This window comes from Ranitomeya imitator, chromosome 4, assembly GCF_032444005.1.
Source record: "Ranitomeya imitator isolate aRanImi1 chromosome 4, aRanImi1.pri, whole genome shotgun sequence".
Taxonomy (NCBI): domain Eukaryota; kingdom Metazoa; phylum Chordata; class Amphibia; order Anura; family Dendrobatidae; genus Ranitomeya; species Ranitomeya imitator.
Genome location: NC_091285.1, coordinates 15,513,609 through 15,537,066, shown reverse-complemented (window position 1 = coordinate 15,537,066; position 23,458 = coordinate 15,513,609). Strand labels below are relative to the sequence as shown.

The 23,458-nt window shown below is 50.5% G+C and overlaps 3 protein-coding genes across 3 annotated transcripts; 2 read left to right on the top strand and 1 right to left on the bottom strand.

Annotated features, from left to right (window-relative positions):
- Positions 1–2,139: 2,139 nt before the first annotated feature.
- FBXO7 (F-box protein 7) lies at positions 2,140–10,445 on the bottom strand. Its single transcript, XM_069763149.1, has 10 exons — positions 10,308–10,445; positions 9,893–10,021; positions 7,715–7,925; positions 7,471–7,641; positions 5,496–5,640; positions 5,188–5,271; positions 4,172–4,267; positions 3,908–4,084; positions 3,679–3,719; positions 2,140–3,579 (listed from the first exon to the last, which is right to left on the bottom strand). Exons 2-10 carry the CDS (start codon positions 10,012–10,014, stop codon positions 3,262–3,264), a joined length of 1,365 nt encoding a protein of 454 aa, XP_069619250.1. The 5' UTR covers positions 10,015–10,021; positions 10,308–10,445; the 3' UTR covers positions 2,140–3,261.
- Positions 9,950–22,454, top strand: RTCB (RNA 2',3'-cyclic phosphate and 5'-OH ligase). Its single transcript, XM_069763148.1, has 12 exons — positions 9,950–10,658; positions 18,634–18,712; positions 18,986–19,053; positions 19,159–19,258; positions 19,351–19,507; positions 19,586–19,742; positions 19,827–19,986; positions 20,062–20,237; positions 20,322–20,510; positions 20,685–20,795; positions 20,875–20,994; positions 21,078–22,454. The coding sequence occupies exons 1-12, from the start codon at positions 10,566–10,568 to the stop codon at positions 21,183–21,185; spliced, it is 1,518 nt and encodes a 505-aa protein (XP_069619249.1). The 5' UTR covers positions 9,950–10,565; the 3' UTR covers positions 21,186–22,454.
- A 165-nt stretch (positions 22,455–22,619) lies between these two features.
- On the top strand, positions 22,620–23,303 carry LOC138674422 (keratin-associated protein 16-1-like). Its single transcript, XM_069762268.1, has one exon. It carries the CDS (start codon positions 22,620–22,622, stop codon positions 23,301–23,303), a length of 684 nt encoding a protein of 227 aa, XP_069618369.1.
- The last annotated feature ends 155 nt before the right edge of the window (positions 23,304–23,458 follow it).

Here is a 23,458-nt window from a genome sequence, read left to right as displayed (position 1 = left end):
ACAGCTTACAGCGCTTCCTGTCAGCGCTGCAGCTCTCGTGGAACGCCGAGGCCAGCCAGCTACGATCCGATCGGCGCCCCCAGATGCCGCCGCGCTCCCCCCTGCTCCAGAGAGACCCACAGCCCACGGGAAGGGCGACTTACCAGACGCTGGCCCCGGAGACCGGACACCCCCTGGCGACCGCTCCTCGCTGCCTAGTCACCGCCGTGCCGCCCTGCCAGGGCCACCGTGACTACTTCAGGTACCCGCACCGGCCGAAGTGGGAGACCCTCTCGCCACCAGAATCGGTCCGGCCGGCCTGGACTTCTGTAGTTTCTATAGGCATCCAGTCCCTTCAGGAACAGGAAACCAACTGATGCATGGGGAGAGGTGCCGCCCTTTTGTATCTGTAGGTTTCCTGTTCCTTAAGGGCGGATCCCCTCTCTCGTGTGCTGTCATGGGAGTCCGAATAAAAAAGCATAAAATTACGTCTTAAGAATCTAACTCGCATACAAGATGCAACATTTTTCAGTTTAATCAGGTTTACAATTTATGCTTCCATCCTTTGGGCCTCAAAGAGGTCTGAATTGGTTTATGTATCCCACAAAAGCCATTGATCCACTTGTGTCCATATGCCCCAACATATGGGAGATGAGGACATTCTATGCAGTTTGAATTTTCAGGTAAAGTTCTCAATTGGAGTTAAGTCGGACCCCATTACTGTCCCCTGATCTAAATTTGTGGATTATTGGTGCTGATTACAGAAATATAAAATCAAGTCTTGAAATCTGAATTTTAGATAATTCATAAAAATGTGAAATTTCTCGGTTACATCAGGTTACGTCATCAATGCTTCCCATCCTTTGGGTCTTCAAGTAATATAGAGACCAAGAACAGAGCCATATACTGTGAGTCGTTAACTCATGTCCTCAGAGAGATTTCCCACTTTTCACATCTTGGCTTGAAGACCAACATGCAAATGATAAAAATAAAAAAAAAGAAACCCAAACCCATAGCAATGTATATATCAAGAAGAAAATGTTCTTTATTGGGATTCTGCAGCTTGCACTTAGAACTGGGTATTTGATACCATCTTCTACTATTGAATTCGTACACCTGTAGAATTTACATTTATTTTCCTCATTCTCCAAATCACAGCTTCATTTCAGTTCCTTTAGAGAAGCTTGTCCAGGGTTATAGAAACATGAGTTTTCTTCTAGAAACAGCGCCCCACCTGTCTACAGGTTTTTAATGGTATTGCAGTCCAGTTTCATTTACTTCAATGGAACTGAACTGAAGATACAATCGATAAACAGGTATGGCAGCTATGTTTCACTAATCCTGGAAAGTGGAGGTAGAGCCGGACTCTGGACAAGTAAGGAGCACTGAGAAGGCGATTTTTGGGTAATTGAAAAAGGTGGGGGTGGATGATGGAAGATGTGGCCTTGGATTCCACAGTTTTACTCCAGGATCTTCCTGCTTTACGTTTTGTGTATTTGTGTTTATTTTGATGATAGTAGAAAAAAAATAAATAAAAGCTGCCTAAATGTTTTTTTGTTTTAACAAATTTTGCATAAAATCAACAGTACAATATAATTCAGAAAAAAACAAAAACTGTCTTTCTCCACTTATGAGCCACTTCTCCACTCTAAAAAACGGCTCGAATCCATCCAGCTGTATACAAGACAGGCTGCCCACTGAGGAATCAGGTCAAAGCCGTTTATTGATGGCACTAGAGATTGAAAAAAGCAGCAAAAGAGAATGGGGAGAAGAGCAGCGAGCGGGAAAGGAGAGCAGCGAGCGAGGGGGGGGGGGAAGAGCAGTGAGCAAGAGGGAGAGCAGAGAGGGAGGGAGGGGGGAGAAGCGAGAAGATGTTTACTAGCATTGTAAGGGCTGTAGCTCATCCCAGTGTTGGATGCACAGCTACACTGCTCAGTACTGCTGTATAATGTCCCCGTGTTTTAATTTATCTTACAGCTGGATTCACAGCCACACTGCTGTATTATATCATCTGTGCAGCTGCTGGGTCTGAACATGTGCTAGATAAGAGAGCAGGAATCCCTCATGTCTGTGTGTTGTATATGGGAGACACATCACAGCAGCTGGTTTCTACCCACTAGCTCAGACACAACTGTAATTAAAGATATTAGAGTCTGGAACTTTTTATAAGCAACTTTTTTTTCTTTTTTTTAATTATTATTGTCCTCAGTATAGGACAAAATTAGCAACAAACAATGTAAAAAGCCATTTTATAACTTCATTCAACTGAAATCTGAAATATTTCCAACTTATTCTGCCCCAAAGAGCTTACAATCTAACACCAGCCGGAGAGCTTTACCCCACCTTATGCTGATCGTCTATTGATGGAAACGCACACACACACAAAAAAAAAAAAGTATAACTTTGTGATGGACAGATTTCAGTTTTAGGTTCAACTTGTCTCTATGGAAACAGACTACAAACTCCATGTAGTCAGATCTTGTGAGCATCGCTGCCTCGCCTCTGCCCCTCCCTCTGAAATATGGGAGTTGTCGTTCCATCAGGAAGAGAACAGTTGGAAGGGCGTTGGGGGAGGATCGGACTACATGGGGTGTTTTGTTTGTAGTCTGTTACCACAGTGATGCATAGTTCTGCATAATAGCTGTATACGCAAAACGGTAGATTTTTTTTTTTAATCACTGTCTCGCTCCATCTTTTATTTTAGATGCTTTCAAGCCATAAAAGAAAAAAAAAATGGAGGGCGGTCTACTTAATAACGATCATAGGAAGTTGAGCTATATGACGAGATGCCCGTTAAGGAATTAATTGCCAGCGACCAAACTTCCCAGCAGCTCGGCAGTGTAAGGACCCCATCAAACCACCCCCCAAATCTCAGCTTCCTGGACCCCATAGAGCCAGACAAAGGGAGTGAAAAATTGGGGGAAAATTGCAGTCACCAGAATTTTTTCAAAATTTTGGATGATGGGTACAATAATGTACTAAGTGAAGTAAGTGTACCCCTAGGTATGACCCCGCTGGGTTATTAAAAGGGGCTCAGCTGTTACTAGCCCCCTTCAAAAGGGAAAAAAAAAACGTAAACTGTAAATAAGGCAGTTTGCTCCTCGGTGGACTTTCCCTTTAACAAATTAGTAAATGAGAACATAAACTCCATCTGAAGAGGATAAACAGGAGCGGTGCGACCTCCCATCCTCTCCTGGGAGTAGTAGTGCCTCCGATTGGCCAGCGTACCTCAGTAGGATCGGTCCAGGGTCCCGAATACGATAGGGGGGCACTTGATCTCTTTCACAAGAAAGGCCCCCGTCTTGAACGTGACGATTCACCAAAATGACCGGGTAACGGGGGGTTAAACCGGGGCCTGGGGACCTGAAAAAGTCCCGGGTCGTAAGGTCTGCGCGGGTTTAATAATGAAAGGGGATCTCTAGGAAATGGAAACGTGGGGCGCTGGTCATACTCGCCCCCGATGATGCCCGGCGGGTAGGGATAGTTGGGTGGCAACTGGTCAGGATGGAAAGGGTCGGGGCGAAACGGTGGGTAGTCCGGGTTGTAGGGATGGCGTGTAAGGCGCAGGACTCTGAGCTGAGTCTGCTTACTCTTATAAAGCTGCAAGACACAAGAAGGAGACGAGCGGCGTCTGTTAAGGGGTCAGTCACTGTGTGACCGGGGGGAGAGGGGTGTGAGGATAGGGAAGTGGGCACCTACCTCCTTCCAGTCTGTGTGGTGGGGGTCTCGTTCGCTGCCATCTAATTATAAACAGAGACAACGGTTACTTATCAAGCACAAACGCATCAGGAGTAAGATCGTCTTATACTCTAGTCACAGCCAAAGCTGCAGTTAGAATGCTTGAGAGTCCTCAGGAATCCTGCAGAGCTGAGAACGCAGCTTTGTGTGGGAGTGGAGTATAAGACACTACATAACACCATCGCTTTACCCTTGAAATCTCGCCGGTAGAGGAACCTCCACAGGGAAGGGTCTTCGACGTCCGCGTGCAGATTTTTACATGTGGCGCCAAGCGACAAGATGGAGCGAACGTCCAGAAGACGGAAGATCCGCAGCTTCAGCTCCGGGGGCAAAACCACCAAACCAAAGACATCGGGAAGACCCAGGGCTGTGGGATGGAGGAGTGCGAAATGGTCAGATCCACTAGCTGCAGCCCTCCCCCCAGTCCCCTATGGGGGCGCCGCTGAGCTCTTACCTTGCCGAGTAGCAGCAAGTAAAGGGTACACCACCTGATCTTTGAAGAGGCGTGATAACTTCTGCAAGTCCCTGTACACCGAGGCCACAGAACGGTCTAAAAGGAAAGTGATTTGCATTGGTAGTATAATGTGATGATGACTGCGGTCTCAGGGCAGATAGAGAGGGAGGAGGGGGATGCAGCTGCAGAGGAATTTCTCATTCACGGTCTGCTTGAGACTCTTGCTGTGGGATGGGGGAAAAAAAAAAGAGAAGGAGGAGGGATGGTGTTACAGACATGAGTCACTGGGTGAAATGGGGGGGGGGGGATGGGGGAGGAGAAGAAGGAAGATGAGGAGTCATATCACAGCCTCTTTGTGAGACACATGCTGTGAGAGGGGGGAGAAGGTAGAGGAGACACATTACAGCCCCTCTGTGATACTCATGCTGTGAGAGAAGGAAGATGAAGTCATATTATAGCCTCTCTGTGAGACTCATGCTGTGAAAGAAGGAACATGAGGAGTCATGTTACAGCTTCTCTGTGAGAAAAAGATGAGGAGTCATATTACGCCTGTGAGACTCATGCTGTGAGAGGGGGTGAAGGTAGAGGAGTCACATTACAGCCCCTCTGTGATACTCATGCTGTGAGAGAGGGAAGATGAAGAGTCATATTACAGCCACTGTGAGAGACTCATGCTGTGAGACAAGAGGAGTCATATTACAGCCTCTCTGTGAGACTCATGCTGTGAGAGAAGGAACATGAGGAGTCATGTTACAGCCTCTCTGTGAGAGAAAGATGAGGAGTCATATTACAGCCTCTCTGCGAGACTCCTGCTGTGAGAGAAAGAAGATGAGGAGTCATTTCAGCCTGTGAGACTCATGCTGTGAGAGGGTAGAAGGAGAAGCTGGCACAATCTATTTGGCTCACAGCGCAGTTTCGCATCACAGCAAGACCAGCCGCTGTACAGAGAAGGGGGTCCCTGTGGGCTGTTATGTGGCCTTTGTCCAGTCTGTACAGTCCTGCCGTGACTTTCTTACCTTCTTGCGGGAAGGAGATGTAGGAATCGATGAGAATCTGCAGCCTCTTCATGCACCTCAGCTCACCGCCGATGGTTAAAGTGGCTGCAAAGAGACAAGACAGAGTAATGTAAGATCAGACGCGAGACTCCGTACTCCACTCACATCTAAAGCTGCATCACAAGCCACAACCGATTACTAGTGATCCCACAGACTATGGTATATAACAACGCAGCAAGACACTCCACAAAAGACACAGTGGAGTTGTGAATGCGGCTCGGGAGCCGACTGAAGAAGAGACATCTCCCTCACTGTAATACCGGGCTCACCATTGATGATCAGAAGTTTGCCCATTGGCACACAGACCAGCGCTGTGGAGCTGTCACCGCACAGCGGATGGGAGTAGTGGAGCTTGTAGACGCCGTCACCACTTCTCCAGTCCTCAGGCATGGAAGACACCTTGTGCGTCACACCCTGGAAAGTGCAAGAACAGGCAATAAGGAGAGTGAAAGAAATCCATCCTGTATTATACTCCAGAGCTGCACTCACTATTCTGCTGGTGCAGTCACTGTGTACATACATTACATTACTGATCCTGAGTTACATCCTGTATTATACTCCAGAGCTGCGCTCACTATTCTGCTGGTGCAGTCACTGTGTACATACATTACATTACTGATCCTGAGTTACATCCTGTATTATACTCCAGAGCTGCACTCACTATTCTGCTGGTGCAGTCACTGTGTACATACATTACATTACTGATCCTGAGTTACATCCTGTATTATACTCCAGAGCTGCACTCACTATTCTGCTGGTGCAGTCACTGTGTACATACATTACATTACTGATCCTGAGTTACATCCTGTATTATACTCCAGAGCTGCACTCACTATTCTGCTGGTGCAGTCACTGTGTACATACATTACATTACTGATCCTGAGTTACCTCCTGTATTATACTCCAGAGCTGCACTCACTATTCTGCTGGTGCAGTCACTGTGTACATACATTACTAATCCTGAGTTACATCCTGTATTATACCCCAGAGCTGCACTCACTATTCTGCTGGTGCAGTCTCTGTGTACATACATTACATTACTGATCCTGAGCTACATCCTGTATTATACTCCAGAGCTGCACTCACTATTCTGCTGGTGCAGTCACTGTGTACATACATTACATTACTGATCCTGAGCTACATCCTGTATTATACTCCAGAGCTGCACTCACTATTCTGCTGGTGCAGTCACTGTGTACATACATTACATTACTGATCCTGAGTTACATCCTGTATTATACTCCAGAGCTGCGCTCAGTATTCTGCTGGTGCAGTCACTGTGTACATACATTACATTACTGATCCTGAGTTACATCCTGTATTATACTCCAGAGCTGCGCTCACTATTCTGCTGGTGCAGTCACTGTGTACATACATTACATTACTGATCCTGAGTTACATCCTGTATTATACCCCAGAGCTGCCCTCACTATTCTGCTGGTGCAGTCACTGTGTACATACATTACATTACTGATCCTGAGTTACCTCCTGTATTATACTCCAGAGCTGCACTCACTATTCTGCTGGTGCAGTCACTGTGTACATACATTACATTACTGATCCTGAGTTACATCCTGTATTATACCCCAGAGCTGCACTCACTATTCTGCTGGTGCAGTCACTGTGTACATACATTACATTACTGATCCTGTTACATCCTGTATTATACCCCAGAGCTGCACTCACTATTCTGCTGGTGCAGTCACTGTGTACATACATTACATTACTGATCCTGAGTTACCTCCTGTATTATTCTCCAGTGCTGCACTCACTATTCTGCTGGTGCAGTCACTGTGTACATACATTACATTACTGATCCTGAGTTACATCCTGTATTATACTCCAGAGCTGCACTCACTATTCTGCTGGTGCAGTCACTGTGTACATACATTACATTACTGATCCTGAGTTACCTCCTGTATTATTCTCCAGTGCTGCACTCACTATTCTGCTGGTGCAGTCACTGTGTACATACATTACATTACTGATCCTGAGTTACATCCTGTATTATACTCCAGAGCTGCACTCACTATTCTGCTGGTGCAGTCACTGTGTACATACATTACATTACTGATCCTGAGTTACATCCTGTATTATACCCCAGAGCTGCACTCACTATTCTGCTGGTGCAGTCACTGTGTACATACATTACATTACTGATCCTGAGTTACATCCTGTATTATACTCCAGAGCTGCACTCACTATTCTGCTGCCCCCCGATGGCCGCTCGCTGTCACTCCTCACCTGCTCCTTGTATCCGGTCTCCACCATGAGGCGGTGGGTAACGATTACGAGGGCGTCGCTGGCGCAGCTGCAGTCGGGGTACAGCGCCTCCAGGGAGTGCGGAATCTTCCCGTCCGCGGCCTCGCTGATCAGCATGGGCTCCGGGGAGCAGCGGTTTGCCGCCGCTTCCACCTGCAGAGAAACAGGTTTACATGAGACAATCGCTAGAAAAGCAATTCCTGCAGCAGCGCCGACTCCGTCTCACCTCAGCGGCTTCTCCCTCATATTTCTGTCTTTTGTACCCGACATCTTTGGTGTCGGTGGCGGCTGCAGGCGCCGGCTGCTCCGGGGCGGGGAGCTCATCGGTTACTATGACGATCAGATCCCCGGATACGATCCCCAAGGACTCCAGGCTGCGCTCGTCCTCCGCCAGGCAGTCGCTGCCATTCAGTGTGATGGAGAAATCCACATCAGGGCTGAGGGCGGAAAGAACCGGAGCGAAACGACCGTGAGCAGCGGCACACAAGGGACCCCCTGCCTCCCATCATGCCTCAGGAGAGGGCAAAGGTCAGGCGCCCTGCTCTCGGGAGAAGCTTTCTCCGGTGCTCATAATCTCCCCTGGTGGATAAGACAGGAATAGGCCGACGACAGGGGCTCTGTGGGGACAGTCGCCTGTGCAGGGTTAGTGGGCTCCGGGGGGCACGTCATAGTGTGCATGGGGGGGATGTCACAGTGTGCGCGGGGGTCCTTATATACTGTGTGAGGGGGGGCTCTGCAGGGGAGGAAACACTGTGGGCGAGGGAGGGTGTTTAAGGAAAACTAATTTTCCCCCATGCTCCGCTGGACGCGGCCCCTCAGCCTGTGACACCCGTACTCCGCTGGAGGCGGCCCCTCAGCCTGTGACCCCCGGACTCCGCTGGAGGCGGCCCCTCAGCCTGTGACCCCCGGACTCCGCTGGACGCGGCCCCTCAGCCTGTGACACCCGTACTCCGCTGGAGGCGGCCCCTCAGCCTGTGACCCCCGGACTCCGCTGGAGGCGGCCCCTCAGCCTGTGACCCCCGGACTCCGCTGGACGCGGCCCCTCAGCCTGTGACACCCGTACTCCGCTGGAGGCGGCCCCTCAGCCTGTGACCCCCGGAATCCGCTGGACGCGGCCCCTCAGCCTGTGGCCCCCGGACTCCGCTGGACGCGGCCCCTCAGCCTGTGACCCCCGGAATCCGCTGGACGCGGCCCCTCAGCCTGTGGCCCCCGGACTCCGCTGGACGCGGCCCCTCAGCCTGTGGCCCCCGGACTCCGCTGGACGCGGCCCCTCAGCCTGTGGCCCCCGGACTCCGCTGGACGCGGCCCCTCAGCCTGTGGCCCCCGGACTCCGCTGGACGCGGCCCCTCAGCCTGTGACCCCCGGACTCCGCTGGACGCGGCCCCTCAGCCTGTGGCCCCCGGACTCCGCTGGACGCGGCCCCTCAGCCTGTGACCCCCGGACTCCGCTGGACGCGGCCCCTCAGCCTGTGGCCCCCGGACTCCGCTGGACGCGGCCCCTCAGCCTGTGGCCCCCGGACTCCGCTGGACGCCGCCCCTCAGCCTGTGGCCCCCGGACTCCGCTGGACGCGGCCCCTCAGCCTGTGACCCCCGGACTCCGCTGGACGCGGCCCCTCAGCCTGTGGCCCCCGGACTCCGCTGGACGCCGCCCCTCAGCCTGTGGCCCTCGGACTCCGCTGGACGCCGCCCCTCAGCCTGTGGCCCCCGGACGCGGCCCCAGTACTCCGCTGGACACGGTCCCTCAGCCTGTGGCCCCCGCGCTCCCCTCAGCCTCTGGCCCCCGGGCTCCCCTCAGCCTCCGGCCCCCGCGCTCCTCTCAGCCTCCGGCCCCCGCGCTCCTCTCATCCTCCGGCCCCCGCGCTCCTCTCATCCTCCGGCCCCCGCGCTCCTCTCATCCTCTGGCCCCCGCGCTCCTCTCATCCTCCGGCCCCCGCGCTCCTCTCATCCTCCGGCCCCCGCGCTCCTCTCATCCTCCGGCCCCCGGGCTCCTCTCAGCCTCCGGCCCCCGCGCTCCTCTCAGCCTCTGGCCCCCGCGCTCCTCTCATCCTCCGGCCCCCGCGCTCCTCTCAGCCTCCGGCCCCCGCGCTCCCCTCAGCCTCCGGCCCCCGCGCTCCTCTCATCCTCCGGCCCCCGCGCTCCTCTCATCCTCCGGCCCCCGCGCTCCTCTCATCCTCCGGCCCCCGCGCTCCTCTCATCCTCCGGCCCCCGCGCTCCTCTCAGCCTCTGGCCCCCGGGCTCCTCTCATCCTCCGGCCCCCGCGCTCCTCTCAGCCTCCGGCCCCCGCGCTCCCCTCAGCCTCCGGCCCCCGGGCTCCCCTCAGCCTCTCGCCCCCGCGCTCCCCTCAGCCTCTGGCCCCCGGGCTCCCCTCAGCCTCTGGCCCCCGGGCCCGCCGCCCTCTCACCTACCTGAACCCCAGGCCGGGCAGGAAGCTCCCGCGCAGTTGGCTCCGCAGCGCCCCCAGCGTCTCCTCGCCGTCCCGCAGCTCCAGGCGGCCGCTCTGCTTCCCGGCGCGGACCCTCAGCTTCATCCTGCGACTAATAGCAGACAGCAGCCGTCAGCTCCGCGCCCCGCCCCCGACCGGGACTTTCACTTTCACTTTCGAGGCAACGCAAAGTGAGAAATATAAGACCGAGAGCGAAACCTGACGCTGCCACATAGGAAGGAGCACACGGTAATGAAGGGTTAATGCCTGCGGTGTCGGTAACCAGGAGACGCAGTACACAAATAGAGCGCAAGCTCCTCGGTCCAGCGCCAAACAACCAGGTGATACCAACCTCTACCAGCAGAGGGAGATAATGAGCCGCTGCTGCTTTTCCTTACCTGCGCACAAACAACACAGAAAGCGTCACACCAAACGTGATGACATCACGGTCACAAGCTAAAAGGAAAACTGGAGGAAACGCGCGTGTGTAAACGTCAAATCACGTGGTAGCACGCGGTGTCCGAATATGACGGCCATTGAGAGTGTGGCGGAACAAAATAGGTTTGAGTGACGCAGGGAACGTCTTCCGGAAGTGACGTCCACTCAGTTCCGGTGCCGGCTGGCAGACTGTGTTTGTGAGGCGAGGACCCGTCACCATGAGCCGCAGCTACAATGACGAGTTACAGTATCTGGACAAGATCCACAAGAACTGCTGGAGGATCCGCAAGGGATTCGTCCCCAACATGCAGGTCCGTATCCGGCCGAGAGGGGGCGCCGTGAGCAGTGCAGGGGCCACACAGCTGTGTATAGCCAGTGTAATGCCGGAGTACGGGCTATAGGTGGCGCTACTGACACTGACTGCAGCAGAATAGTGAGTGCAGCTCTGGGGTATAATACAGGATGTAACTCAGGATCAGTAATGTAATGTATGTACACAGTGACTGCACCAGCAGAATAGTGAGTGCAGCTCTGGAGTATAATACAGGATGTAACTCAAGATCAGTAATGTAATGTATGTACACAGTGACTGCACCAGCAGAATAGTGAGTGCAGCTCTGGAGTATAATACAGGATGTAACTCAAGATCAGTAATGTAATGTATGTACACAGTGACTGCACCAGCAGAATAGTGAGTGCAGCTCTGGGGTATAATACAGGATGTAACTCAGGATCAGTAATGTAATGTATGTACACAGTGACTGCACCAGCAGAATAGTGAGTGCAGCTCTGGGGTATAATACAGGATGTATCTCAGGATCAGTAATGTAATGTATGTACACAGTGACTGCACCAGCAGAATAGTGAGTGCAGCTCTGGAGTATAATACAGGATGTAACTCAGGATCAGTAATGTAATGTATGTACACAGTGACTGCACCAGCAGAATAGTGAGTGCAGCTCTGGGGTATAATACAGGAGGTAACTCAGGATCAGTAATGTATGTACACAGTGACTGCACCAGCAGAATAGTGAGTGCAGCTCTGGAGTATAATACAGGATGTAACTCATGATCAGTAATGTAATGTATGTACACAGTGACTGCACCAGCAGAATAGTGAGTGCAGCTCTGGGGTATAATACAGGAGGTAACTCAGGATCAGTAATGTAATGTATGTACACAGTGACTGCACCAGCAGAATAGTGAGTGCAGCTCTGGGGTATAATACAGGAGGTAACTCAGGATCAGTAATGTAATGTATGTACACAGTGACTGCACCAGCAGAATAGTGAGTGCAGCTCTGGGGTATAATACAGGATGTAACTCAGGATCAGTAATGTAATGTGTGTACACAGTGACTGCACCAGCAGAATAGTGAGTGCAGCTCTGGAGTATAATACAGGATGTAACTCAGGATCAGTAATGTAATGTATGTACACAGCGACTGCACCAGCAGAATAGTGAGTGCAGCTCTGGGGTATAATACAGGAGGTAACTCAGGATCAGTAATGTAATGTATGTACACAGTGACTGCACCAGCAGAATAGTGAGTGCAGCTCTGGGGTATAATACAGGAGGTAACTCAGGATCAGTAATGTAATGTATGTACACAGTGACTGCACCAGCAGAATAGTGAGTGCAGCTCTGGGGTATAATACAAGATGTAACTCAGGATCAGTAATGTAATGTATGTACACAGTGACTGCACCAGCAGAATAGTGAGTGCAGCTCTGGGGTATAATACAGGAGGTAACTCAGGATCAGTAATGTAATGTATGTACACAGTGACTGCACCAGCAGAATAGTGAGTGCAGCTCTGGGGTATAATACAAGATGTAACTCAGGATCAGTAATGTAATGTATGTACACAGTGACTGCACCAGCAGAATAGTGAGTGCAGCTCTGGGGTATAATACAGGATGTAACTCAGGATCAGTAATGTAATGTATGTACTCAGTGACTGCACCAGCAGAATAGTGAGCGCAGCTCTGGGGTATAATACAGGATGTAACTCAGGATCAGTAATGTAATGTATGTACACAGTGACTGCACCAGCAGAATAGTGAGTGCAGCTCTGGGGTATAATACAGGATGTAGCTCAGGATCAGTAATGTAATGTATGTACACAGTGACTGCACCAGCAGAATAGTGAGTGCAGCTCTGGGGTATAATACAGGAGGTAACTCAGGATCAGTAATGTAATGTATGTACACAGTGACTGCACCAGCAGAATAGTGAGTGCAGCTCTGGGGTATAATACAGGATGTAGCTCAGGATCAGTAATGTAATGTATGTACACAGTGACTGCACCAGCAGAATAGTGAGTGCAGCTCTGGGGTATAATACAGGAGGTAACTCAGGATCAGTAATGTAATGTATGTACTCAGTGACTGCACCAGCAGAATAGTGAGTGCAGCTCTGGGGTATAATACAGGATGTAACTCAGGATCAGTAATGTAATGTATGTACACAGTGACTGCACCAGCAGAATAGTGAGTGCAGCTCTGGGGTATAATACAGGATGTAGCTCAGGATCAGTAATGTAATGTATGTACACAGTGACTGCACCAGCAGAATAGTGAGTGCAGCTCTGGGGTATAATACAGGAGGTAACTCAGGATCAGTAATGTAATGTATGTACACAGTGACTGCACCAGCAAAATAGTGAGTGCAGCTCTGGGGTATAATACAGGATGTAACTCAGGATCAGTAATGTAATGTATGTACACAGTGACTGCACCAGCAGACTAGTGAGTGCAGCTCTGGAGTATAATACAGGAGGTAACTCAGGATCAGTAATGTAATGTATGTACACAGTGACTGCACCAGCAGAATAGTGAGTGCAGCTCTGGAGTATAATACAGGATGTAGCTCAGGATCAGTAATGTAATGTATGTACACAGTGACTGCACCAGCAGAATAGTGAGTGCAGCTCTGGGGTATAATACAGGAGGTAACTCAGGATCAGTAATGTAATGTATGTACACAGTGACTGCACCAGCAGAATAGTGAGTGCAGCTCTGGGGTATAATACAGGATGTAACTCAGGATCAGTAATGTAATGTATGTACACAGTGACTGCACCAGCAGACTAGTGAGTGCAGCTCTGGAGTATAATACAGGAGGTAACTCAGGATCAGTAATGTAATGTATGTACACAGTGACTGCACCAGCAGAATAGTGAGTGCAGCTCTGGGGTATAATACAGGAGGTAACTCAGGATCAGTAATGTAATGTATGTACACAGTGACTGCACCAGCAGAATAGTGAGTGCAGCTCTGGGGTATAATACAGGATGTAACTCAGGATCAGTAATGTAATGTATGTACACAGTGACTGCACCAGCAGAATAGTGAGCGCAGCTCTGGGGTATAATACAGGATGTAACTCAGGATCAGTAATGTAATGTATGTACACAGTGACTGCACCAGCAGACTAGTGAGTGCAGCTCTGGAGTATAATACAGGAGGTAACTCAGGATCAGTAATGTAATGTATGTACACAGTGACTGCACCAGCAGAATAGTGAGTGCAGCTCTGGGGTATAATACAGGAGGTAACTCAGGATCAGTAATGTATGTACACAGTGACTGCACCAGCAGAATAGTGAGCGCAGCTCTGGGGTATAATACAGGATGTAACTCAGGATCAGTAATGTAATGTACACAGTGACTGCACCAGCAGAATAGTGAATGCAGCTCTGGAGTATAATACAGGATGTAACTCAGGATCAGTAATGTAATGTATGTACACAGTGACTGCAGCAGAATAGTGAGTGCAGCTCTGGGGTATAATACAGGAGGTAACTCAGGATCAGTAATGTAATGTATGTACACAGTGACTGCACCAGCAGAATAGTGAGTGCAGCTCTGGGGTATAATACAGGATGTAACTCAGGATCAGTAATGTAATGTATGTACACGGTAACTGCACCAGCAGAATAGTGAGTGCAGCTCTGGAGTATAATACAGGAGGTAACTCAGGATCAGTAATGTATGTACACAGTGACTGCACCAGCAGAATAGTGAGTGCAGCTCTGGAGTATAATACAGGAGGTAACTCAGGATCAGTAATGTAATGTATGTACACTGACTGCACCAGCAGAATAGTGAGTGCAGCTCTGGAGTATAATACAGGAGGTAACTCAGGATCAGTAATGTAATGTATGTACACAGTAACTGCACCAGCAGAATAGTGAGTGCAGCTCTGGAGTATAATACAGGATGTAACTCAGGATCAATAATGTAATGTATGTACACAGTGACTGCACCAGCAGAATAGTGAGTGCAGCTCTGGAGTATAATACAGGATGTAACTCAGGATCAGTAATGTATGTACACAGTGACTGCACCAGCAGAATAGTGAGTGCAGCTCTGGAGTATAATACAGGATGTAACTCAGGATCAGTAATGTAATGTATGCACACAGTGACAGCACCAGCAGAATAGTGAGTGCAGCTCTGGAGTATAATACAGGAGGTAACTCAGGATCAGTAATGTAATGTATGTACACAGAGACTGCACCAGCAGAATAGTGAGTGCAGCTCTGGGGTATAATACAGGATGTAACTCAGGATCAGTAATGTAATGTATGTACACAGAGACTGCACCAGCAGAATAGTGAGTGCAGCTCTGAGGTATAATACAGGATGTAACTCAGGATCAGTAATGTAATGTATGTACACAGTGACTGCACCAGCAGAATAGTGAGTGCAGCTCTGGAGTATAATACAGGATGTAACTCAGGATCAGTATTGTATGTACACAGTGACTGCACCAGCAGAATAGTGAGTGCAGCTCTGGAGTATAATACAGGATGTAACTCAGGATCAGTAATGTAATGTATGCACACAGTGACTGCACCAGCAGAATACTGAGTGCAGCTCTGGAGTATAATACAGGATGTAACTCAGGATCAGTAATGTAATGTATGTACACAGTGACTGCACCAGCAGAATAGTGAGTGCAGCTCTGGGGGGATAATACAGGATGTAACTCAGGATCAGTAATGTAATGTATGTACACAGTGACTGCACCAGCAGAATACTGAGTGCAGCTCTGGAGTATAATACAGGAGGTAACTCAGGATCAGTAATGTAATGTATGTACAAAGTGACTGCACCAGCAGAATAGTGAGTGCAGCTCTGGAGTATAATACAGGATGTAACTCAGGATCAGTAATGTAATGTATGTACACAGTGACTGCACCAGCAGAATAGTGAGTGCAGCTCTGGGGGGATAATACAGGATGTAACTCAGGATCAGTAATGTAATGTATGTACACAGTGACTGCACCAGCAGAATAGTGAGTGCAGCTCTGGAGTATAATACAGGATGTAACTCAGGATCAGTAATGTATGTACACAGTGACTGCACCAGCAGAATAGTGAGTGCAGCTCTGGAGTATAATACAGGATGTAACTCAGGATCAGTAATGTAATGTATGTACACAGTGACTGCACCAGCAGAATAGTGAGTGCAGCTCTGGGGGGATAATACAGGATGTAACTCAGGATCAGTAATGTAATGTATGTACACAGTGACTGCACCAGCAGAATAGTGAGTGCAGCTCTGGAGTATAATACAGGATGTAACTCAGGATCAGTAATGTATGTACACAGTGACTGCACCAGCAGAATAGTGAGTGCAGCTCTGGGGTATAATACAGGATGTAACTCAGGATCAGTAATGTATGTACACAGTGACTGCACCAGCAGAATAGTGAGTGCAGCTCTGGAGTATAATACAGGATATAACTCAGGATCAGTAATGTATGTACACAGTGACTGCACCAGCAGAATAGTGAGTGCAGCTCTGGAGTATAATACAGGATGTAACTCAGGATCAGTAATGTAATGTATGTACACAGTGACTGCACCAGCAGAATAGTGAGTGCAGCTCTGGAGTATAATACAGGATGTAACTCAGGATCAGTAATGTAAATGTATGTACACAGTGACTGCACCAGCAGAATAGTGAGTGCAGCTCTGGAGTATAATACAGGAGATAACTCAGGATCAGTAATGTATGTACACAGTGACTGCACCAGCAGAATAGTGAGTGCAGCTCTGGAGTATAATACAGGATGTAACTCAGGATCAGTAATGTAATGTATATACACAGTGACTGCACCAGCAGAATACTGAGTGCAGCTCTGGAGTATAATACAGGAGGTAACTCAGGATCAGTAATGTATGTACAAAGTGACTGCACCAGCAGAATAGTGAGTGCAGCTCTGGAGTATAATACAGGATGTAACTCAGGATCAGTAATGTAATGTATGTACACAGTGACTGCACCAGCAGAATAGTGAGTGCAGCTCTGGGGGGATAATACAGGATGTAACTCAGGATCAGTAATGTAATGTATGTACACAGTGCCTGCACCAGCAGAATAGTGAGTGCAGCTCTGGAGTATAATACAGGATGTAACTCAGGATCAGTAATGTATGTACACAGTGACTGCACCAGCAGAATAGTGAGTGCAGCTCTGGAGTATAATACAGGATGTAACTCAGGATCAGTAATGTAATGTATGTACACAGTGACTGCACCAGCAGAATAGTGAGTGCAGCTCTGGGGGGATAATACAGGATGTAACTCAGGATCAGTAATGTAATGTATGTACACAGTGACTGCACCAGCAGAATAGTGAGTGCAGCTCTGGAGTATAATACAGGATGTAACTCAGGATCAGTAATGTATGTACACAGTGACTGCACCAGCAGAATAGTGAGTGCAGCTCTGGGGTATAATACAGGATGTAACTCAGGATCAGTAATGTATGTACACAGTGACTGCACCAGCAGAATAGTGAGTGCAGCTCTGGAGTATAATACAGGATGTAACTCAGGATCAGTAATGTATGTACACAGTGACTGCACCAGCAGAATAGTGAGTGCAGCTCTGGAGTATAATACAGGATGTAACTCAGGATCAGTAATGTAATGTATGTACACAGTGACTGCACCAGCAGAATAGTGAGTGCAGCTCTGGAGTATAATACAGGATGTAACTCAGGATCAGTAATGTAATGTATGTACACAGTGACTGCACCAGCAGAATAGTGAGTGCAGCTCTGGAGTATAATACAGGATGTAACTCAGGATCAGTAATGTATGTACACAGTGACTGCACCAGCAGAATAGTGAGTGCAGCTCTGGAGTATAATACAGGATGTAACTCAGGATCAGTAATGTATGTACACAGTGACTGCACCAGCAGAATAGTGAGTGCAGCTCTGGGGTATAATACAGGATGTAACTCAGGATCAGTAATGTATGTACACAGTGACTGCACCAGCAGAATAGTGAGTGCAGCTCTGGAGTATAATACAGGATGTAACTCAGGATCAGTAATGTATGTACACAGTGACTGCACCAGCAGAATAGTGAGTGCAGCTCTGGAGTATAATACAGGATGTAACTCAGGATCAGTAATGTAATGTATGTACACAGTGACTGCACCAGCAGAATAGTGAGTGCAGCTCTGGAGTATAATACAGGATGTAACTCAGGATCAGTAATGTAATGTATGTACACAGTGACTGCACCAGCAGAATAGTGAGTGCAGCTCTGGAGTATAATACAGGATGTAACTCAGGATCAGTAATGTATGTACACAGTGACTGCACCAGCAGAATAGTGAGTGCAGCTCTGGGGTATAATACAGGATGTAACTCAGGATCAGTAATGTAATGTATGCACACAGTGACTGCACCAGCAGAATAGTGAGTGCAGCTCTGGAGTATAATACAGGATATAACTCGGGATCAGTAATGTAATGTATGTACACAGTGACTGCACCAGCAGAATAGTGAGCGCAGCTCTGGGGTATAATACAGGATGTAACTCAGGATCAGTAATGTATGTACACAGTGACTGCACCAGCAGAATAGTGAGCGCAGCTCTGGGGTATAATACAGGATGTAACTCAGGATCAGTAATGTATGTACACAGTGACTGCACCAGCAGAATAGTGAGTGCAGCTCTGGGGTATAATACAGGAGGTAACTCAGGATCAGTAATGTAATGTATGTACACAGTGGCTGCACCAGCAGAATAGTGAGTGCAGCTCTGGGGTATAATACAGGAGGTAACTCAGGATCAGTAATGTAATGTATGTACACAGTGGCTGCACCAGCAGAATAGTGAGTGCAGCTCTGGGGTATAATACAGGATGTAACTCAGGATCAGTAATGTAATGTATGTACACAGTGACTGCACCAGCAGAATAGTGAGTGCAGCTCTTGAGTATAATACAGGAGGTAATTGTCCGTCTCGCTCTCAGGTGGAAGGTGTTTTCTATGTGAATGATCCCCTGGAGAAGTTGATGTTTGAGGAGCTGAGGAACGCCTGTCGAGGTGGCGGTACGTTGTGGTATCTTTCTATTAGATCCAGTAGCTGATTTTCTATAGGGGATCGTGTCTGTAATATCGGGGGTCTTCCCTGTGTTATTTCTCCCCCTTATCTCTTATGATGGATTAATCGATGAGTGCCACGTTATTGTTTGTAGTCTGTAACCGTGGAGACACATCGTTCTGCACAGGAGCTGCGTACAAGAAGCGATGGCAGCGGTTGTTCATTCCTCTGTGATCCGTTACACCGGTGTAGAGCGACCTTTCTTCTCTTTCCTTTCTCAGGCGCTGGCGGTTTTCTTCCTGCGATGAAGCAGATTGGGAACGTGGCGGCTCTGCCCGGAATCGTGCACGTAAGCTGAGGGATATGTGTGATGACGTGCAGGGAGTGTTGGGGGCGCTGCGGGGGTCCCGGCCTGTGTCGTACCATCCTCACCTTTCATTCTCTCCCCCTGTAGAGATCCATCGGGCTTCCCGACGTTCACTCCGGCTACGGCTTCGCTATCGGAAACATGGCGGCCTTCGATATGGATAACCCGGATGCAGTGGTCTCCCCAGGTAGGAGGGAACAGATCTATGAACTTTTAAAAGAGACCCTGGCCCCTCATCATTCCGCCTGCTCAGCTGCCGTTTCGTCCATTGCCCTGCAGGGGGCGTCGGATTTGACATTAACTGCGGGGTCCGTCTGCTTCGCACCAATCTGGATGAGGGGGACGTGCAGCCGGTGAAGGAGCAGCTCGCACAGTCCATGTTCGACCACATTCCCGTCGGGGTGGGATCGAAGGGGGTGATCCCCATGACCGCCAAGTATGTGGGGGGCCTAAATCTTAAAGGGGTCCTAAGCTATCGGCCTGGGGTCCTAATCCGTCCTCTCTTCTTACCCAGAGACCTAGAAGAAGCGCTGGAGATGGGGGTGGACTGGTCCCTCCGGGAGGGCTACGCATGGGCCGAAGACAAGGAGCACTGCGAGGAGTACGGCCGGATGCTGCAGGCCGACCCCAGCAAGGTGTCCTCCAAGGCCAAGAAGCGGGGGCTGCCGCAGGTAGGGGACCTCAGGAGCTGAACTCATAATTCTGCAATGAATTCCTCCCTGATTTTTCTTTTCCTTGCCGTTTTCGGTTTGCAGCTCGGCACCCTGGGAGCCGGAAACCACTACGCAGAGATTCAGGTGGTGGACGAGATCTACGACGAGTACGCCTCCAAGAAAATGGGCATCGACCACAAGGGGCAGGTGTGCGTGATGATTCACAGCGGCAGCCGCGGCCTCGGCCACCAGGTGGCGACAGGTGCGTGTATCCGTCGTAGATCCTCTCTATGGCTCCCTGTTATCAGCCGCTCACCCATATCGGTCTCCTCTCCAGATGCCCTCGTCGCCATGGAGAAAGCCATGAAGCGAGACAAGATTACCGTGAACGACCGGCAGCTGGCGTGCGCCAGGATCTCCTCCCCCGAGGGACAGGACTACTTGAAGGGTATGGCCGGCGCCGGGAACTACGCCTGGGTGAACCGCTCCTCCATGACCTTCCTGACCAGACAAGTAAGGAGGACGGGGCTGGAGCGGGGGTAATATTCGGCTTCTGAGATCTCCGGGGGGGGGCTCATTCTGTTTTCCGTCTTCAAGGCGTTCGCCAAAGTCTTCAACACGACCCCCGACGACCTGGACATGCACGTGATCTACGACGTGTCGCACAACATCGCCAAGGTGGAGCAGCACGTGGTGGACGGGAAGGAGATGACGCTGCTGGTCCACCGGAAGGGCTCCACCCGCGCCTTCCCGCCGCACCACCCACTGATCGCCGTCGATTACCAGGTGAGATCTATCGGAGTCCAATCGTTGCTGCCATCGTTTCGATCCGGTAGGAGGGACGTGATGGAAGCGCCGATGTCGTAGCCCGATAATATTTTATTTGTTTTAAACTGGTAAAATTAAAAAAAAAATAAAAGTAAAATGCTGTTGATGTGAGGCCGTGTCTCCTCTCCGCAGCTGACCGGGCAGCCGGTGCTGATCGGCGGCACCATGGGCACCTGCAGCTACGTGTTGACCGGCACCGAGCAAGGCATGACGGAGACATTCGGGACCACCTGCCACGGAGCGGTGAGTAGCGCCGCCGTCCTCCCGTCCGCGTGGGGGTTAATAAGATGGCGTCTCTGACACCCCCTCTTCCATTCTTCAGGGTCGGGCGCTGTCCAGAGCCAAATCTAGACGCAACCTGGACTTCCAAGACGTTCTGGACAAGCTGGCGGACCTGGGCATAGCCATCCGCGTGGCCTCTCCCAAGCTGGTGATGGAGGAGGTGAGCGGACCCGTGCGGCGTATATATTATCGCCGTCAGTGACGCGGAGGGAACGACGACTCACATCCATTGTGTCCCCTCAGGCCCCCGAATCGTACAAGAACGTGACGGACGTAGTGAACACCTGCCATGATGCCGGGATCAGTAAGAAAGCCATCAAGCTGCGCCCCATCGCTGTCATCAAGGGCTGAGCACGAACTCTAAAGGGCCGAACGCGGAGTCTCCTTCCCCCCCGCCCCGCAACAGGACTGGAGCCGAAATCCGGAACATTTGTTTACTTCCCTTTAAGTTAACCTTTTCGATCCCATCCTCATGTAGAGACCTAGACATGGCTCCCCTGCTCCGGGAAGCGATCAGTCCAGACCACAGACGCAGGATATGAAAGTATAAATTAAAGGGATATTGCGGCACCGCTCACTTCCTCAGCGGGAGGTTGGCAGCACCCGATGATGTCTACAGATACCTGCTGGGATTGTTCCTCGTGTATCGTGCCTGCGACCCGCCAGGTATCTGTAGACGTCACCGGGTGCTGCCAACCTCCCGCTGAGGAAGTGAGCAGTACTGGAATATCCCTTTAAGAATTGATGGCATATTCACAGGCAATGCTCTCCCACAAAAATAACCTGATGGCACGGCGTCCCACCTCTTGAACCGTCTCCTATCGTTAGAACTAGGAGCTCTTAAACCTCTATGTGTGCCACTGAGAAATGGCAGCACTTAAAGGGGCTGTCCAGGACTCCATGTCAGTCCCCCACTGATCTGATAACTGTCCCCCACCCTGCTTGGTTCAGCTGTTCAGCACCTGTGGCGGCTGGACGTGCAGTGGCGGCTGGACGTGCAGTGGCGGCTGGACGTGCAGTGGCGGCTGGACGTGCAGTGGCGGCTATCAGTACTGCAGCTCAGCTCCTATTTTAGTGGCTCTGGATCACCACGGGGCATTAATTATATGGCAGCCACTTATCGGCTCTGATGAATTTTGGTTGCTGCCCCCCTTCTTTTCTATACACCCCAGAAATCTACCGTTTTGGGTCTTCAGCTCCAATGCAGACCTATGTGTCTCCATGGTTACAGACTACAAACTGACCATGTGCACTTTGATCCCTCCCTCTGCCACCTGGGAGCCGACTGACACCAGACTGCAGGATCTGCCACACGGGGCATGGTTAGCTGATACCATGGAGCCACGCAGGACTGCATGAGAGCTGTATACACAAAACGGACTGAACCTTTCTAATTGGAATATTTTGCACTTACACCTTTTTAATTTTGTGCTTATTATAAAAATGAAACAAATTGTTTCAAAAGTATATGAACCCTTTTGGGCAATGTTCTTTAAGATTTGGGAAAGACTGCAGTAAGTCCTCTGTATACTCCGTGACTCAAGTTGGGGGAAATAATGACATTTCTGTTCAAATTAATTATTTTATTTTGCCATTAAAAAATGTCACAAGGAGCAAAAACTGAGTGATTTTTATTTTTTTGCAGTTTTTATGGAGATTTTTTTTTTTTTTTACAAAAACCAGCTACCACTAGGTGGAGCATAAGAGCCGGGTGCAGTGAGCTCCCCCTAGTGGTGGATACAGACATAAAGAATTTATGCCCCAGTTTGATCCTACTTCGCCTTTATGTCACAAGGAAAACTGAGAAATAAAGAAATCTGTGTGTCTCAGGAGATCAGCCAAGGATCCTGCGAGCCCCCGTGCTGCGAGCCCCCGTCCAGCGAGCCCCCGTCCTGCGAGCCCCCGTCCAGCGAGCCCCCGTCCTGCGAGTCCCCGTCCTGCGAGTCCCCGTCCTGCGAGCCCCCGTCCTGCGAGCACCCGTCCAGCGAGCCCCCGTGCTGCGAGCCCCCGTCCTGCGAGCCCCCGTCCAGCGAGCCCCCGTCCTGCGAGTCCCCGTCCTGCGAGCCCCCGTCCAGCGAGCCCCCGTCCAGCGAGCCCCCGTCCAGCGAGCCCCCGTCCAGCGAGCCCCCGTCCTGCGAGCCCCCGTCCAGCGAGCCCCCGTCCAGCGAGCCCCCGTCCTGCGAGCCCCCGTCCAGCGAGCCCCCGTCCAGCGAGCCCCCGTCCTGCGAGCCCCCGTCCAGCGAGCCCCCGTCCAGCGAGCCCCCGTCCTGCGAGCCCCCGTCCAGCGAGCCCCCGTGCTGCGAGCCCCCGTCCTGCGAGCCCCCGTCCTGCGAGCCCCCGTCCAGCGAGCCCCCGTCCTGCGAGCCCCCGTCCTGCGAGCCCCCGTCCTGCGAGCCCCCGTCCTGCGAGTCCCCGTGCTACGATGTGGACCGAAAAAAGCTGACTCTTGGAAGAAAGGAAGGAAAATAAATAAATGCACAACACAATGTAAAATGGCAACATAAAAAAAATTGGCGCAGACCCCCCCCCCCATTACTATACACGCACGCTCATAGCAGCGCGCACTGGACTCTCTCGTCTCCATAGCAACACCAAAGAAGCACACTCCACTGAAGCCCCGCCCA

Coding starts and splice junctions, on each gene's coding strand:
- FBXO7 (XM_069763149.1), bottom strand. CDS start 10,014: ATGAAGCTGAGGGTCCGCGCCGGGAAGCAGAGCGGCCGCCTGGAGCTG. Junction 4,268..5,187: donor CATCTCCTTCCCGCAAGAAG/GTAAGAAAGTCA, acceptor CTTTCCTTTTAG/ACCGTTCTGTGGCCTCGGTG. Junction 3,580..3,678: donor ACCACACAGACTGGAAGGAG/GTAGGTGCCCAC, acceptor TGTGTCTTGCAG/CTTTATAAGAGTAAGCAGAC.
- RTCB (XM_069763148.1), top strand. CDS start 10,566: ATGAGCCGCAGCTACAATGACGAGTTACAGTATCTGGACAAGATCCAC. Junction 19,259..19,350: donor GGATGCAGTGGTCTCCCCAG/GTAGGAGGGAAC, acceptor ATTGCCCTGCAG/GGGGCGTCGGATTTGACATT. Junction 20,995..21,077: donor CCAAGCTGGTGATGGAGGAG/GTGAGCGGACCC, acceptor GTGTCCCCTCAG/GCCCCCGAATCGTACAAGAA.
- LOC138674422 (XM_069762268.1), top strand. CDS start 22,620: ATGTCACAAGGAAAACTGAGAAATAAAGAAATCTGTGTGTCTCAGGAG.